The following is an 18,698-nucleotide window of genomic DNA, read 5'->3' on the forward strand; positions in this document are numbered from 1 at the left end:
AACGTGGTTGATCTGTTTCCTTAGAATAAAAAAAAACTAATGATACATTATCACCTCTTACGAATTTAACTGTGTGTGCAATGTGCAAAATTAAACTTTTGATGAAAAATTAGTTGTAAAATTGACAAAATAGTGATATTTAAGTGGGGAAATATGTAATCAAATAATATAATGTAGTTATGTATTGTGAGTTTTAAGTATATGCCATAATTTTTTTTAATTACTTATTTAATGTTAATGTTGTTAACGTGCTAGGATTAGTGCTATTTGACTCCTTGAAGTACAAGGGAGTGTGAAAGAAAAAGTCGATTAATGTTTTCTAATAAAAAGAGTCAATCATTGTGAAGTTAAAGAACGAAATGGACCTTGATGGCTTTCTTTTTGGGTATAAAATAGATGAGTTTGAAATATGGAGTTAGATCTTTTATGTGTGAAGATAATTGGTTGTTGGAGCATAATCTTTTTTTCTAAGATCTGATGCTTCAAATATCTGCCACGTTATGAGTAAGAAAAAAAAAACTAGGAAAGCACTATAAGCAATAAAGGGCACGTTTTTATTCATCACATTATGAGCAGTGTACCACTTTTCATCTGACACAATTTTTCAAAACATCATCGAGAGGCCCAAAATGTTCTAAAGATCTTACTTGTTTTGGCAAGAGATTGTTATTCCTTGTAATTCTTCTCATTTTCCGACAAGTAAATCTTAATCAGTTCATTAAGATCTTTGGTATTTGGTAAAAGCTCAACTACTTCTATAATTGCTTGAATATAATTTGTCAAGGTGGAATACAATCTCTGTTATTGCTTGAAGTTGTTGATCCAATCATAACATGCTTTTTCAGATCAAGTTCGATTAATCATTAGAAAATTCCGTTGCTCTTTGCTTTATTTTACTCCATTTCCTCCATAACTTTTGTGATTCAACTTTTTTTTTTAATTATGTCACTTTGTTCTGTAAAATAATAAATATTTTCAAATTCATATAGATTTTCCATAGTCTATCATTCCTTCAAGCAAATCGAAATTATTTTTCACAATGCCTCAAGTATCAACCCCAATTATATGTATTGAGCATTATTCGATGGAGTCAGAGGGGTTATTTTGTTTGACATCTCTATAAACAGAAGAATTAAGTTTTTAAATTAGTTTATTATTATTATTATTATTATACCTAAAACAACTTCATTTCACCACTGAACGTGGATAAAGTCACAAATTATCTTTTAATTTAACAGATGGTTTTGAATATTCGACTACTATTTTCTTTCTTCTTTTTAATCTCAATTTCAATTTTATTTTGCAACATTGGGAAATAAGTGATATATTTAAAGAATTTTTCTCGAAGGAAAAGTTAAATTCGTAGCAATGTTAAAGCAGTGATATAGTGTACTGAAAAAAGTAGTAAAAGATATAGTTAGAACTTATCCAAAGTAAATATTCAACCCATTTTATTAGGCAACATAAATATGATTATTTGTTCCCTTAAAAAAGTGTCTTCAATATTCTATAAACCGGCAAATGTTTCATTGTAAAAATTAGATTATTGAATACTTGTACTAAACTATACACTGTACTTAAATCAATCATCTCCTAAATATATTAGACTCACAACTTTACTTAAAACCCATCAAAGAAATATATAACTTTATTTGATGAAAGGAGAGAAATATATCTCAACGCAAGATAGGGGTGGGCAAAAAATCTAATTTTCTTGATCCAATCCACTTTTGCTCCAATCCAATATATTTATAATCCATTTTATTAAAAATCCAATCCATTTAATGGATATCGATTTCAATCTAATCTACATTTTATATATTTTATGGATTGGATATCCATTTTATAAATCAAGATTTTTAAATATGGATAATCCAAAAAATCCAATCCAAATTTTCAATTTAAATTTTTAGTTGGGTTAGACTAACGGTTGAGATGGACTAGGCTAAATTCAGAATCAGGCGGGCCTTGCTTGACGACCTATATGGATCGGGCAGGCCCGACGACCATAAGAGGTTGGGCAGGCCTAAAGATATGAACGGGTTAGGCGAGCCTGACAAACCGAACGAGTCGATTGGGCCCAACGATTCGAAAAATTCGAGTGAGCCCGATGACCCAAACGAGCCAGGCGGGCCCGATGACCCGACAAGCCAGGTGGGCCCGATGACCCGACGAGCCAGGTGGGCCCGAAGACTCGAACGGGCCAAACAGGCCCGAAGACCCGAATGGGCCAGGCAGGTTCGAAGATCAGAACGGGCCAGGCAGGTTCGAAGATCCGAAAGGGCCAAGCAAGCTCGAAGACCCAAACGGGTCAGGCGGGCCCGATGACCCGAATGGGTCAAGCGGGCCCGAAGAACTGAACGGGTAAAGCGGGCCCGATGACCCGAGTGAGTCAGGCGGGCTCGAAGAATCGAGCGGGTAAGGCGAGCCCGAAGACCCGAACGAGTAAGGCAGACCCGAAGACCCGAACGGGTCAGGCGGACCCGAAGACCCGAACGAGCCAAGCAGGCCCAATGACTAAAACAGGTCAGGTCGGCCCAAAGACTCGAACGGGTCAAGCAGACCCAAAGACCCGAACTGGCCAAACGTGCCCGACGACCCGAACGGGCATTCGGGTCGTCGGGCCTGTCTGGTTCGTTGCGCCTGTTCGGGTCGTCGGTCCCGTCTGGGTCATCGGGCCCATCCAGGTCATCGGGTCCGTCCGTTTCATAAGGCCCGTCCAGTTTGTACGACCTATTCGGGTCGTCGTGCTTATCCGGATCTATTTTAAGAAATAATATATTTTTCATGTTGATGATGAGAGCCCATGGGTTGACCCTGACCCATAGGGCTTTTGTAGGATTTTTGGCGTTGTGGGCTTCTTTGATGGGGGCTTTTTTTTCAGTATGAGCTTTTTTTGCCCTCGCCCACATGGGCCAGGGCCAAGCCCTGTGGATTAGACCAAATTGACACCTCTATGGGTCGGCCTGACGACTCAGACGGGTCGTGTCTGACGACCTGTACGAACTGAGTCATGTTGGCCTTAATGACACAGTTTTAAAAAAAATTCCATTTAAATTCTTTTATAAAAAATGGATTCTGGATTTTGAACTTGATCCAAATATTTGGATTGGATTTAAATCTTGATCCAAATATTTGGATTTGGATTTTAAAAAAATCCAAACTACTTTTGTTAAATAAATGGATTTGGGTCAAAAATCTAATTCAATTATTTGGATCTACAATGAATGTGAATTGGATCATTAAAAATCCAATCCACGCCCACCCCTAATGCAAGGTATAAGAAGTGAAATAGGGGATCATTTGTTTCTTGAACAGTTTTTAAAAAAACATTTCTATCAGATTTTGGAGTCACTCTGGGCTATTATTTAACGTCAATTAAACAGAAGGATTATCATTGTATCATTTTAAACAAAATTGAAACTAAAAAATTATTAGAATATTATTTATCTTCAATATAGAAACTGATGAGGCCTGTATGGAGATGCAACCCAAGAATCATTTGCTTTATTGGAAGAATACTGATCCAAGTAAAAAGTATACAAGAAAAAAAAAATGATGCAAGGATGCTGGTAGGATCAATCCCTTAAGGAGGGGAAGGGGAATGTATAGTGTTATATTTCTGTACTTTTGGTATTCATCAGAAACCAAAATATTAATTAAACCTATATTTCTATAAAGATTATTATTGCTAACCTTTTATTAAATAAACAATTTTATATATTTGTGTTAGTCTCAATTGTTACTAAATTCAATACTTAAATAGAGAATAAGTGTGTAGTTCTCTTAACTATAAATCAAACTTGTAAATAATGTAAGTTTTGTAATCATCATACTATTTAACTCATTCTTTTCTCTCTTAACTATAGTACAAGGTTTCCAACATCATGTGTATGAATGAATGTGGTTTTAGCTGCAAAAAGGAAATAACACCCCTCTGCAAACATTTCATTTATTCATTCAAGGACAAAGTGTCCTATTACTATTATTGGCATCCCATGAGTGTGAAATGGGGGAAGAGATGGTGATTAGGCTGAAAGCCTGAGACTTACATTGATAAGAAAACAATGGTTGTGGAACTTCTTGAGAGTTGAGACAACACCCCAAAACAAATTTTACTTATGATCATGTTCCTTTCTTCCCCCTTTTCTCAACTAATGGAAAAACAAATTTTACTTATGATCATGTCTTTTCTTCACAGACTGGAAACATTGCTCTCGGGACTTGAATGCAAATTTATAAAAGTAGCTTTCAGAAGTATTGGTAGCCTTACTTGAGCTTCAAGAATACTTGTCAAAGTCTTTGATCTCCGCAAAAAATCCAGTTCTATGCGTTTCTTGTTTACAGATTCACGCATTTTTCATATTTTCATTGCTTGGGAATATAGTGCTTTCTGCAAGGAACAAGAAGAGGAAAAACAATTAGTGAAATGGATTCAATTGTACAATATAGTAAAATACTTTAACAAGTTTATACCAAGACTTACTACATGAAGGTAAGTTTATACTTGTGACAAAAGACCATATCAATTATGCAAAAATATAATTTGAAATAAAACAAGACTCAAATGTTCGGTAAATGAGGATGTGATGGACAGTTCAGACTCGGGTAAGCAAGGGAGCACTCAAAAAAACTTATTTGAACTTGTGGAAGTAGTTTATGAATACGCTCTAATTTCTCAAGAGCCTATTCTAAAAAAATGCTTAATTATGCTGCTTACAAAAAAAGAACTAGGATACACTAGAAACAAACAGAGACGTATTCCTTTGTATTCTTTGCTGTTCACTATAACTAAGCCACAACATCACATCACACCCAATCGCATCCAGTGGTCACAACAAACAAAAACTAACTCATGATGTAAGGTGCTCCAGGGAAAAAAGTTAGCAACAATGTCTTTCACGGCACAATCAATGCCATTTTAGCATATTACCCCAAGTCCAGTTTTTGCGGTGAAACTAAAACAGTGGTCCACCTTCTAACTCAATCAAAACAACCTTCCCAAGTATCCTCTTCTTGTTCTATCCCTCTGCACTCCAAAGAACCATGATCATAAAAACAAACTGTCTAGCCAGATGATTGCAATTTATTGTTGTACCATCACTACCACTATAACATTTGTAATTTACTGATAAACAAGTGAGAAAGTGAAAGGGTGACTAACCTGGCTTTCTACTTGCTGAGCCTTCATCGTGGTGTGCCCTTTCGCATTGGCAAATCTCCATTGCAAATAACGATTATATAACAATCTAAGGGAATGCACACCTTCCTGATGACCAGACCCTTTCTTCCCTCTCCTCACTTCCACTGCTGGCTTTAAACTCTGAGGCGGAACAGGAGGCAAACTAAGCCCCCTGACTTAGCTAACTGATTCCATTTCCATGCTGCTTGGAGACTGAAGGAGGCTGCCTCTCGATTCCAGAAGAAGGCAAATTAACCGACGGCGACAATGGCGAAGGGTGGCGAAATTTCAAGTCCCCACAATTGCTACCCCCAATTATGTCCCAATAACAGTAAAGCTTCATCGTCTTGCTGAACAATCAAATAGATAGTGACCTAGCATGTTGGTTCAATCCCAGAACATTGATCCAACTATTTCCAGCTTCCTTGACTAACCCTTTTGTCCTCATGATACGTCTCAGTTCATCAACGCGATCCCACCTGCCAATGGCTGCATAGAAGTTTGATACAAGAACAATATAGCTAGATTTATTGGGTTCCAACTGCAAGAGATGCTTCGCAGCCAATTCACCTCTTTCAACATCCTGATTAAGACTGCATGCATTCAACAATGCTACCCATATGCCTGCAGTAGGCCTAGTACCCTGTTCAACCATATTGTGATACGCAGACCATACCCCTTCTATGTTACCCGCCCGGCCTAAGATATCTATGTAGCAAGCATAGTGCTCTGGATCTGGTTCAAGACCATACTTCTCCCTCAACAATTTGAAACATTTTTTGCCTTCCTCCACCAGTCCAGAGTGACCACAAGCCGATAAAACAGACAAAAAAGTCACGGAATTTGGCAACACCTTCCCCCCTTCTTTCCTCATCTCTTGAAACATCAAAACAGCTTCACGCCCCCGCCCATTTCTTCCATACGCATCAATCATACAAGTCCAGGAAATCACATCCTTCTCACAAATTCCATCAAACAACGACTGGGCAAGCGAAACCTTTCCACATTTCGCATACATATCCAACAGGGCATTACACAGCTGAGTCTCACGAGTAAAACCCTGCCGAACCGCAACAGAGTGCATCTGCTTCCCTGCCCACAAATCCAAATTCTCAGAGCACCCCACCAGAGCACTGGTAAGCGCAACAACATTGGGCCTCACCAAGCCCATAACTCTAAATGCCTCGCCATACCTCCTATTCCTAACACATCCAGAAACCAACGAGTTATACATCATATCATCCTTCCAACCCTTCAAACTGCAAAACACCTTCAAAGCATCGTCAACACACCCAACATTGGAGTAAAAATCAATAAGAGCAGTGCTCAAAACAACCATATCACGACCCATACACACCACCAAACCATGAACCTGCCTTCCAAGCTCCAACGCCTTCAAAGAAGCACAAGACTTCAATGCAGAACACAAAGTAAACTCACTAAGTTCAACATTCTCCCTCCCCATCGCCCTAAGAACCCCAACCGCCTTAACAGGAAGATCACACCGCAGAAAACCCGAAAGCAAAGCGTTCCAAGCGACAACATCTCGCTGATCCATTTCGTCAAACACCTTCACTGCTTCGTCCAAAGACCCGCACTTAGAGTACATATCCACCAGCGAGGTTTTCGCGACAGTTCCAGAATCAGCACCGGTTTTTACCATTTGGTTATGGACTTGTATCCCGAGCTGAGAGATATGCAAGAGAGTACAAGCACGCAAGACAGAAGTGAAGGTGTACGCGTCAACGTCGGCACGCGCGCGACGTAGAGAGTGGAAGAGGATCCATGCGGAGACAGGATCGCCCCGACGAACATGCCAGAGGATTAGGGAGTTGGCTTGGGAAATGTATCGAGTGAAATATGATGACGAAAAGTTGGTTGTGAGAGTATGGTGGTGCAAAGAATGCTTGATGATTGCGATGATGTTTGACAGGTGGTTGAGATTGAGTGTGAAACACGTTTTGCGTATGAAGTTTAGGATCATCTTCGTCCGCTGTTTCTAGTATGGCTGAGCAGGGGTTGGGTTGGATTCGGGTCAAAGCCCAACATGCCAATTCAGCCCAATCCAAATTTAACGCATAAGACCGATTAACGGTTCGGCGAGTAATTTCGGGTTCGGGTATCTACGGATGGATATGGATTATCCGTCTTCACGCGAGCAACACACCCAGTTTCACAGACAACAACGCAAAAACATGAACACAAAACGCGAGCTTCGCCATCACCTACCTCACCACACAGACCGGAGCCACTATCCCGCCGGAACAGTTCCGGCGCCACACCATCAGCCTTCGACAAAGCCACGGAGCAACCACGATTCACCCGCCTCTTTCTCTCCCCTCTCCCCTAGACGAGTATCAACGCGCCATTGCGAACGACGTCGCAGTGGACTTTGAAAGCAACGCAGCGAGAAACTACGTTTGAAGCCAATGAGCACAAGGAATGAGCGAAGAAGAAAGAGAAGTTGCAGACAAAAAGAAAAGTTAAGAATCGGGCAAGAAGAATGACAGAGAATGGATTGGCGGCTTGAGATCGTAAAAGAGAGTTCTTGTAATAATCAAACTTTAACAGGGTCGGGTATTTGAAAAAAAAAAAAATCTCTGATCCATATTCGACTGTATGCCGCTTTATTTATAACTGGCGTAAATGTACGTACACATTGTTAACCATGTATGATATTATATTATTATATTAGAAGATATTAATATTATAATATTATTAAATTAATTTATAAAATAAAATTATATTTATTAAAAATAAAGTAAAATATATAAAAAAAATAATTATTGATAAATAAAATAAAATATATTAAAAGTTTAATAAATAATTATATTTTAAAGAATAAAATTGATGTCTTCAAATACGAAACAAAATTATTTTTTATATTATTATAAACTTTTTATTTGTTATTCATTAAAATTGAATTCGTTTAAATATAATTCGCTTTCATGTTTTTTTTTCTCTGTGAAAGAAAATATATGAAAAATAAAAGTAGGAAGAATAGATTTGTGTTCAATTATTATTTTTTTTTTAAAGAAAAAAGACATGAAATAGTTGAAGATGAATGCATTAAGAATTTTACGCAAAAATGAAAGAAGATAAAAGATATTTTAATAAATTTTATTATTTTTTATTGTATTTAATTTTGTTTTATTATTTATTAAACATTAAATATTATATTTTGTAAAAAATTAAAAATCCATCTACTTTAATCTTCATTTGTATTATATATACATATATCTTTTAAAAAAATTAAAAATTTTGAGGGTCATGATCCATAGTCCCTGTATGATTTATATATCAATCACTCTCTTACATGCATAGCAAGCAATAATTAAATCCAAATTTTGTCTTATCAAATTTAATCATTAACTAAAAATAAAAAAGCTTATATTAAAAGATTTATAATATTTTTTTTAGTGAATTAGGTGAGTACTAATAACTCTAAAGTGACTCAATTCCGATTTTCTTCTTTCTCCCTTCACCTGTTAAATTCTCTTAAATTCTCTGCTTCGTTCGATTAGATGCAATTCTGGTATACAATTGTTATAATGATATTTGTAAAAGTTACTTCAATGTTTAAGTCATTGGAACATATGTCATTGTTTCAACACCATTAGAATGAACAAAAACTGGTCATTACAACTGAGAAGCTCCAAATGCGACATTTATTCAATGACTGAATTACAATATTGAGAAAAATATACAAGTTATTTAGAGACTTAAAATAAAGAGAGGAGAAAGAAACATGATTGGGAAGATCACAATGAACCTGAGCCGCTTATGGGTGCTTCCAAACAACAACCAAAAAGAATAACGCAAGAAAAACCTTTTATTTTGTGACAAAGGAGAAAAACAACGAGTTCTACAATAACAGGAGGCAACACAATTTTTTTCTAAAAAACAAAAAATAAAGAAAATAATTCTATTTAGAGAGATATAGGCGGTTAAGATAAAATCATAACATAAACTGTTTAAGCTATGATTTTATTTTAACAGTAACCTAGTTTTCAACAATATTTTAAAAAATGTTCCCGGTTATGTTTTTTATATAACCGAAATTTATTTACATAACTAATTCATATACTGGTTTTAAGTTATTCTTTTTATTTTGTGTAAAAAAAATTGTTTCGCTTAACTTATCCAGAATCTCTGGCTAATGGAAAAATATTGTTTATGTATTTTTGTCATTTAGGTTTTAAACTTATTATTTATTTTGTTGTTTTGATGCACAAAAGAAAGCAGTTCTCTTAGCATCTCGATACTCAAGTTATGTGCAAAACTGATTACTTATTTAAATAAATTTGTCTATAAATTTTTATTTTTCTTAAAAAAGAATGGGCTAAGGTTTTGTTTCTCTCCTTCTTTTTTAAATGATTTATTTGATAATTTATTTAAAAACCTGATCTTCTTTATATTGAATTTTTTATTTGTAAACGTCTTCCAGAAACTGAAAATAGCATTTGCCTTGTCTCCGATCGTGTAGTTTTGGTTTGGTTTGTTTCTTTCAGTTTTAAAACAATATTTTTTACCTATTATTAAGCACTGTGTCAATTAGTGAGTTATACTAAATGTTATCATCTCAATTCTATCAAAATAACGTCTTAATTCGATAGAAAAACATGTCTTAACTAATAACATTCCAATAAAATACGTTTTTTTTAAAATTTATTATGTTTTTAGCATTTACAAAAAAAAAAGATTATTTAAATTTTTAAAATTTGACTAAATTATTTGAAAGTAAAATTATAAGATTGTTTTAAATTCAAAATTATATGATATTTTTGAAAACATGAAGTTAAAAGTTTTCATTCTTTTATCTATAATAAAAATATACTCTTTATTTGAAATAATAAATATTTTAAAATGAGTTTACACTTTAAAATAAATTCTCAAAAGAAAAATCATATAGTTTTCGATGCATAACCGTATATAACAAGTCAATCCCTAACCATTAAGATATATCAGTTTAATTATAACATAACAATGAGATATGAAGTTGTATTATTTTATTACTAATAAAATATTTTTACTTCAAATAAGACCCCTTAACTAACTAACAAAAGACTGAAGTATTCAAGACACGGTGCGGACACAGTGCTAATCCATAGACTCTCCACCTATGCCTCCTCCATATCCGCCATTGCCTATTCCACCACCGCTTCCATTTCCTCCACCACCGCCATTGCCTACTCCACCACCACCTCCATATCCTCCACCACCGCCAGTGCCCACTCCACCACCACCTCCATTCCCTACACCACCGCCAGTGCCCACTCCTCCACCACCACCGCCATTGCCTACTCCACCACCACCTCCGTTTCCACCACCGCCGCCATTGCCTCCACCACCTCCATTTCCTCCTCCACCACCACCTCCATTTCCTCCTCCACCGCCATTGCCTACTCCACCACCACCTCCATTGCTTACTCCACCACCACCTCCATTTCCCACACCACCGCCAGTGCCTAATCCACCACCACCGCCATTGCTTACTCCACCACCACCTCCAGTGCCTACTCCACCACCACCTCCATTTCCTCCACCACCGCCACTGCCTACTCCACCACCACCTCCATTTCCTACTCCACCACCAGTGCCTACTCCACCACCACCACCATTGCCTACTCCACCACCACTACCACCATATCCTCCATTTCCACCATTAAATCCTCCGTTCCCATTACCACCAGCAGCACCACCACTTCCACCTGCATATCCTCCGTTCCCACCTCCTCCACCTCCGCCCCCGCCTCCAAATCCTCCATTTCCACCCCCAACTCCTCCATGGCCATTTCCACCTCCAACTCCACCCCCACTCCCATAAGCACCGTTCCCTCCACCGCCAGCGGAGCCACCACCATCCCCATAGGCATGCAAATGGTGAAAAGCTTCCTTCTGCTCATCAGACCCCCCAAGCTTTCTGGCCTGGCACCCGATAATTGCTAAAAGAAAAGCAACCAAAACCAATTTGGAAAACATGACTGCTATCTATAAAGCCAATGCTTTGCGATATAAGGGAATGTCCCCCAACCTATCTATAATATATAACTTTTCCACACCTCTATTCTCCTCTTCTGCGTTTCAACTTTGCAGTTGCCCCACGCATTCCCTGCTCCATCACCTACTCCTTTCACTCGCTTTTCTAATAATATATTTATTTACTTTCAAAACTAAGTTTACGCAATCAAATTTTGTCATCACTTTTCTTATTCACAAATAAAAATACTATTTACGAATGAATAAATATATTTACTATTATATACCAAATCGGAAATATTTAAGGCATACTAAAATCCGGCAAAACAACATTTGATATCAACTTTTATTTTCACACACAACAATCTATAATTTTACTTTTTAATCTCTTTTTTGAAAATATAAAAATTAAAATTTTTAATAACTAATTAAAATAATCTTAAGAAATGAGTTGTTAAGCGGTACGAGTGGTGTGAAAAAACATTTTTCTATTTGATAAAGACAGCACAAGTTAAAACTTGAACGATGAATAAAACGAAATACTAACAAATCAAATTAGAACAAGAGAAGCAGTTTCAGATTATATATAAACCAGAAGAAAGTAGCTGTGATGAGAAAATGATCCGAATTGATAGCATTACAAGTTCCGCTGCTACCGAGTGTTTGAGAGACATTGATTAAGAAATTAAAAAATAAAAAAGATAATATTGTTTTTATGAAAATATTTAAAATTTGTTAATGAATGTCGGAAGAGCACTCGATAGCAGTGTTGTTGTGTTGTTTGAAAAGTGATGGTGATGCAGCGTTTGTAATGTAGTTGTAAATGAGAAAGGTAGAATGTTATTATTATGTGCATGATTCTAAGAGAGCGTGAGCTCAAGAGAGACATCATTGGCATCTGGACCAGTGTGGCTGCGATTGAAGAATGAATGTGAAGTAGCCCTGGAGGTCATTGATAAGGACAGTGTGCCTCCTCCTATGGCAGTAGTAGTTCTGTCTTGGAATCTTTCATGGTCGCTTTTGTATCCGGTGGCACCCCCTAGTGACACCTTTTCAGGACCAGTTTTATTCTCCTGAAAAACAAAATGGAATAAACTGTTCATTCACCATTGTATAATAATTAACTTTTGTTGCATTAGTATTGTGTATGTATGTGTGCGTGGGGGCACCCACAAAATCAACGAGACACTGATGAGAATGAGAAGAAGGAGTTACTTACATCCACAGTCTGGCCACTCAGAATACCCTCGAAGATGATGTAGGACTGCATCTTCTCTTCATTAATCGATTTACCCCCATGCTTTCCACTGTAACACCCTTCCTCACAATCATTCCTGCCATAACAAAACAAATTACTCATCTACACCTCTCAAATTTATTAAACTTCTCTAACCAAACCAAATCATGTCACCAAACTCACTTCTTCATCACTAAATGCTAACCTTTACATCTTTTCTGCTTCTTTATTTTAGTTTCCCAGAATATGCTTTTGTTAATCATAGAGCCAATGGAGAACTTCACTTTTTTAGTCATTGTATGGTCAACTATGATATAATGTAATGAAAAATGTCTTCAAATCATTTTATTCGCCTAATTTTGTTAAGGAAAATAATTTTTTGACTACTAAATTTTGACAACTTTCTCTTATAATCTTAGACGTCATTTTTTAAGTGGTTTTCATTTTTCTTTTTTCTCATTTTCAATATTCAAAAACCACTTAGAAAATAACACCTCATGTTATAAAATAAAGTTGTCAAAATTTAGTAGTCAAAATATCATTGTCCAAAATAGACAATGATATTTTAACAACTAAATTTTGAGAATTTTTTTTCATAACTTGAAGCGGCATCTTCTAAATAGTTTTGGAATATAGAAAAATGAAAAGATAAAAAAAATGAAAAATCACTTACAAAATACCATCTAAAATTATAAGAAAAAAATTATCAAAATTAATTCATTAAAAAATCATTTTCCTTTGGAAATACATATAAATGAAAAAATAGTAAACCAGTTAAAAAATATCATTATCAAAATTTTGTTGTTGAAAAATTATTTTTCTTTTGTTAAAATGATGACAAATAAACATTTAATAAAAACAAGTCTTACAAGTGTACTTTTAAGTCATTTCTTTATCAATATCTTAACCCAAAAAATATACTAATGCTTGTACATATGGTTTATCAAGTAAATTCTTTTTTCACTACTTTTAAAAATAATACAAAACAAACACACATGATATGATATGATATACTGACACACACAGACTATATATACATAAAGACATGTTACATAAAAGAAGAACATGTGATACTGATTTTCTATCCAACTATATTTTACTAATTATGCCTGATGTAAAATATATATCCTATGTTTTTTATAATTTAAAAAAAAAAAAACACCTTTAGAACTAGCAGACAGTTTATAAAGTTTAAAAATAATATATAGGCACGGTCAAAAAGAGAGGGATGATGAAAACAAAAAAGGATAGGATTATTTTACATCCAATAAACTATTGTACACGTATTTCATATTTTTTTACCATTTAATTTCTATTTTTTTTTACAAATTCAAAAACTAACATTTTTAATGACTAAAATATTAGGTTTAATTAGTCAGATGCTACTACTTTCATTTAGATGTTTCAGTTTGGTATCCGTTTTTAAAAAGATGTCAATTGAGTCACAATTTTTGAAAAGATGCCTCAATTAGATCATTTTCAGCAAAAAAATTATTAACACCGTTAACGGTATTGATATTTAAAATGACTACAAAATTAAATTAAGTATTGATATTTATATTAAAATTTAGTGATAAAAGTCATGAATTAAGTTAACGGATTTAGTAATTTATTTCTGAAAGAACCTGATTAAGATACTTTTTCAAAAATTTAGATTAGATTAACATATTTTTAAAAGGACAGTAATACTTTAACCTTTTTTTTTGATATACTTTTAATCCACCACTTCAATCACCATTAGATCATCACATCACATTACTAAAAAAGAATAAAAAAGATTATCTAATGGTGATTGAAGCAATGAGTTAAAAGTGGATAAAAAAAGTAGATTAAAATATCATTTTCCTTTTTAAAAATAAATATCAAATTGACACATCTGAATAAAAGTGGTTATTATCCGACTAATTAAACCAAAATTTTACTGGTCGTCAAAAATAGTGTCGAAAAAAAATCTAACAAAAATAAATAGAGCAAGAAATACCATTGAGCATGGTTGGGAACAAGCGCTTCCGTGCAGCTTCTTTGGTGAGGATTCTGTTGGGTGTATCTTGGGCCAAGAGTTGAGAATGTGGAAGCTAGAAACTCCGGAGCCACATCATTTTTCCTGGCACCTATTAAAAAAAATTAATAAATTAATAAATTAAAATTTATTATAAATTGTTGTGGGGTTAAGAAAACGTTCCAACAGGTATTATTAACAATGATACAGTAAAGGATGTGATGAAAAAAATGTGTAACGGTAGCCAACGTTAAAAGTTAAATTTGCTGGAACAAAATCCTGAAGAATATTTGACGTTACTTTCGTCTTCTTTGTGACGGAAAAGGGTCCACTACCCCTGGTTGGTTCCTTTATTTTGTTGGTAAATATGGATATATATTCTTTTCAGTGTTTACAGATCTTATTTCCTCTAATGAACCAAACAAAATGTCTAACGTAGTCTACACCTAGCTATATCTTCCTTATACATGATGCATACATCTGTGGCATGAGAACTTGCGCATAAGTATAACTGATGCACAGTACAATTATATACCTTCACTCATCTGTTCGTGCCTCATGCTCCTGTACATCTGTCATCAATACACCACCATTTTCAAACTTTAACACACTAACAATAAATTATCAAGGAGTTGCATTCTTTATCAGGAATTTCTTTTATCATTTCAAAATAGATAAATTAAATAACAAATAGAACTCATAACGCCTTTTTCCCCCATAACTTTATTCGCGGTTGTGGAGAAAAGAGTAACCTGAAGATGACTTTTGACATGAGATATGGTAAGCCCCTTTACATTCATCAGCTGTAAGACCAACTTTGGTGTGGCCCCTGTAAATCCAAATCAACACCACTCAAAAATGAAACATACCAATCGGAAATTCAGCTTTTTTTTTCACAAAAATCAGACTTTTACATATATAAAGAAAAATAAGAGTTGCGTAAAGAGACGAATCCTTTTAGGAGATAACCGTGGTTAAGAAAAGTGTTCACCTTCGGTCACCAACCTGATTGTGACTCGAATAGGGTACGTGAAAACCAAAAAAGTATGTGTATGTGAGTGTAAGAAGCTTACTGTCTTCTCCTCCAAGTCTCTGAACTGCATGCACGAAGCAACGATGGAGATCTGGTGTCCAACGAAGCCTGGGCATTTTTGATCGGACATAAGGCCTAACCATAGGAGTTTTGAGGCCTATCTCAGGAAGTTGGTGAGAGGGAAAACGACGGCGAGGAGGTCTTAACTGAGGAGGGTGTGAAGGGTTATTGATAGGATCAGCAAGGGTGGTGATGAGAGAAGAGGAAGAAGAAGACATGGTTGAAGGTGGGGAGCGTTTCTGAGCAGGTTCAGGCTTCATTGAATTGTGTTAAGGTAGAGGGAAGAGAGGAGAGGAAGAAGGGTGGTGGTCTGTGAAGAAACAAAAGAGAATAAATACTAAGCAAGAGTGTGTGGCAGAAAGGGTTGTCCTTTAGTGCAGCTTTTGTTACCCCTCTTGGAAGGGCCAGTTTAGTCCTAGAGAGGTTCGATGGATAAAAGGAAAACTTGAGACACGGAAACTCAGAAACCAAAAATTGTTCAAAAATGCCTTCATGATTGGGTGAAAATGAAAGGTTAAAAAGTGAAAGGGCCTTGCATCAGAAGAGGTCTTTGTGATATCATTTTCTTTAGACATTCCCTTGGGTCTTTTCCAGACATTCTTTGTCTCTTAAGGAAAAGAATCAGCTACATACTTCTTTATTATTATAAATACAATTCAGGAACTACACCTACCTGTGTAAATAGTACTTACTGTATTACCACCGGTCAAGCCAAGCTATACAAACAAATATACTTCATTACAAGGAAAAGAGAGTTAATTTTTATGTTATGTACGTCACTATAAAAATTACTGTCACATGACTTAAATTTAAAATAGTTATTACAAATTTAATCATTTTAATGTATCAATTCTGCATTGGTGTAATATCTGTTTTAAGTTCACATTTTAATCAAATTATTTGTTTGTGTGCGTCTCGAAGTTATACCTACTCGATTTGATGCGAAGAGTTGGTAAAATGACTCCGACGCTCAAATAAATAATACATTACATATAATAAATGTTGTAATAATTATATGCATGTCATATCTCATTAATAATATATACATATATATATATATATATAGTATTGGGATGAACATTCATCCCTTATGAACTTAAAATTTGTAGGTATATTCAGTTCAAAAGTTTTTCTTCATGTTAATTGGTCATCTTAATCCTCCATTAACCTTCCATTATCATATTAAGATAATACTCTTAGCATAGAAGGTTGAGGGTGTCTCATTCATCCTTGATATAATATCTTTTTACATTTACATTTTAATAGTTATTCTTGTCGAGTAAAGATATGCTCGTGCCAACTACTTTTTTTGCCCTCTTCATTCAAGCCAAGATGTCTTTGTGCGTGTGTCTAAATTATACTTGCTCGACTTGATGTTGGGAGTCTTCGACCGAAGAGCTTCTAAATTCAATAGATCATGCATAATAAATGCTATAATAATTAAATAAATGACGCATCTAGTGAATAATGTTTATTTATAGTACCTGGATGAGTTTTCGTCTAATAAATCTAAAATTCATAACATATTTTATTTTAAGATTTTTTTACTTATCATACATCGTCAATAATATCATCTTAGTTATTCATTAACCATCATTGCCATATTAAGATAATAATGTCAACATAGATTGTCTGTTCATCCCACATTCTATACTAGCACTTTAGGTCGAGGTTTGTTCATCCTCGACCCAAGTTCACAAGTAATAAAAATATATAGCATGACACTAAACACATAATCAAATTCTCTTAGCTCGTGTTTGTTTCTAGATTTTCATTGTTTATGCAAACAAAAAAGGGAGTGACTCTCTTGTTTGTTTTAGGTGATTAAAGAAGTGCGAGCGCATATTCAAAGAGAATAATAAAAAAGAATTATTTGCATATATGACATAAAAGTCGATGAAAGATAACCAGATCATATAATATTACCAAAATACTCTTTGTATCAAAGAAAAAAAATCAATTTTCTCGAAACAAAACAACTTGAATCATTTGGATTTTTTATAATATATATATATATATATATATTAGAAATAATATAGTATAATAAATATAAATAATACTAATATATGCTAATAATAATAAATATAATTAATAATAGCATAAATAATAATAATAATCACAAAATATAGTAATAAAGATAATAATAATAATAATAATAATTTATTTAATAATAATATTAATTATTTGTAATTTTAAATATCTTAACATAATTTCCACTATTTATATTTAAATATATATCACATTTATCTTCAAGTATAAAATGGTAATCATCTAATATCTCATCCTTATCACATCATTCATAACTTTCACACATTTTTGTCTCATATCCACTCAAATCAAATAATATTTCTCTTAATGCCAACAACATCGACCTCACCTTCTTTTCCTCTCAACTTCTGATCTTAATATGTTTTGGGAAAATAATATTTTAAGAACTTTTTCTTTTAACTTGAAGTAACATCTTTTAAGCGATTTTGGAATATAGAGAAAATAGAAAAATGAAAAAAGAGAAAGCACTTAAAAGATATCACCTCACGTTATAAAGATAATTTGTCGAAATTTAGTTGTGAAAAAATCAATTTCCTATTTTTTTATAGAGTCTTGCTAACCGATGTCCTAAGGGCACTGGTTAAGTATAATTAACATATATTGGATCTTACAAAAGTACGTAAATAAGTGTAATATTAAATAAAATCTGACCTAATAATCATTAATGTAACTTTATTTTCTTTAAAAGACAAAACTGTCCATAAATATTGTACATGTGTATTTAATATTTTATTTAATGTTCACAAATAAAAGTTAAAAACTAATTAAATAATAAAATAACTATATTTTAATGTTGCTAAAAATTAAATATAATTAGACATAAGAAAGTTTAAATTAACAGAAAAACCAACTAAAAAAATAGTGTTAAACATCTAAAAATGTTACAAAAAAAAGAACAACTAAAGTGTCAATTTGAAACTTAATTGAATTTTTTTTCTTTTTAGTAGAGACCTTAAAAATTCCAAAATCCTTATTTTGTAACAGTAAGTTATTATCTAAAAATTTAAAAGGGTATTTTTGTCTTTACAAAATTTATTATGTGCATTTATATTATTTTAATTATTGTATTTAATTATTTCAGATTTCAATGTAAAAATAATGATATCAAAACAATTTATTATTCCTTAACCAGTGCTCAAAGGGCACTTATTAGCATTCT

General features: G+C 34.0%; 3 protein-coding genes across 4 annotated transcripts; all 3 read right to left on the bottom strand.

Moving 5' to 3' along the window:
* Window positions 1-3,786: 3,786 nt before the first annotated feature.
* LOC114187377 (pentatricopeptide repeat-containing protein At5g66500, mitochondrial-like) lies at window positions 3,787-7,771 on the bottom strand. 2 transcript variants are annotated; one of them, XM_028075617.1, is made up of 3 exons: window positions 5,165-7,771; window positions 4,934-5,029; window positions 3,787-4,393 (listed from the first exon to the last, which is right to left on the bottom strand). In XM_028075617.1, the coding sequence occupies exon 1, from the start codon at window positions 7,164-7,166 to the stop codon at window positions 5,541-5,543; it is 1,626 nt and encodes a 541-aa protein (XP_027931418.1). In that variant the 5' UTR covers window positions 7,167-7,771; the 3' UTR covers window positions 3,787-4,393; window positions 4,934-5,029; window positions 5,165-5,540. The 2 variants fall into 2 exon arrangements, with proteins under 2 accessions (XP_027931418.1, XP_027931417.1); XM_028075616.1 differs by lacking the exon at window positions 4,934-5,029.
* Window positions 7,772-10,282: 2,511 nt separating this feature from the next.
* LOC114188597 (glycine-rich cell wall structural protein-like) lies at window positions 10,283-11,164 on the bottom strand. The gene has a single exon (XM_028077168.1). The coding sequence runs from the start codon at window positions 11,162-11,164 to the stop codon at window positions 10,283-10,285; it is 882 nt and encodes a 293-aa protein (XP_027932969.1).
* Window positions 11,165-11,758: 594 nt separating this feature from the next.
* On the bottom strand, window positions 11,759-15,792 carry LOC114186578. The gene is made up of 6 exons (XM_028074530.1): window positions 15,471-15,792; window positions 15,150-15,226; window positions 14,933-14,969; window positions 14,380-14,509; window positions 12,381-12,495; window positions 11,759-12,234 (listed from the first exon to the last, which is right to left on the bottom strand). Exons 1-6 carry the CDS (start codon window positions 15,748-15,750, stop codon window positions 12,022-12,024), a joined length of 852 nt encoding a protein of 283 aa, XP_027930331.1. The 5' UTR covers window positions 15,751-15,792; the 3' UTR covers window positions 11,759-12,021.
* Window positions 15,793-18,698: the final 2,906 nt, after the last annotated feature.

The sequence above is a fragment of the Vigna unguiculata genome, chromosome 6 (genome assembly GCF_004118075.2).
Source record: "Vigna unguiculata cultivar IT97K-499-35 chromosome 6, ASM411807v1, whole genome shotgun sequence".
NCBI classification, from domain to species: domain Eukaryota; kingdom Viridiplantae; phylum Streptophyta; class Magnoliopsida; order Fabales; family Fabaceae; genus Vigna; species Vigna unguiculata.

What these genes read in the sequence shown, in the direction of transcription:
- LOC114187377 (XM_028075616.1), bottom strand. Translation starts at nt 7,166, where the DNA reads ATGATCCTAAACTTCATACGCAAAACGTGTTTCACACTCAATCTCAAC.
- LOC114188597 (XM_028077168.1), bottom strand. Translation starts at nt 11,164, where the DNA reads ATGTTTTCCAAATTGGTTTTGGTTGCTTTTCTTTTAGCAATTATCGGG.
- LOC114186578 (XM_028074530.1), bottom strand. Translation starts at nt 15,750, where the DNA reads ATGAAGCCTGAACCTGCTCAGAAACGCTCCCCACCTTCAACCATGTCT. An exon ending in GCACGAACAGATGAGTGAAG is followed by an intron (nt 14,510 to 14,932) that starts GTATATAATTGT and finishes TTTTTTTAATAG; the next exon opens with GTGCCAGGAAAAATGATGTG. An exon ending in GTTCCCAACCATGCTCAATG is followed by an intron (nt 12,496 to 14,379) that starts GTATTTCTTGCT and finishes TTGTTATGGCAG; the next exon opens with GAATGATTGTGAGGAAGGGT.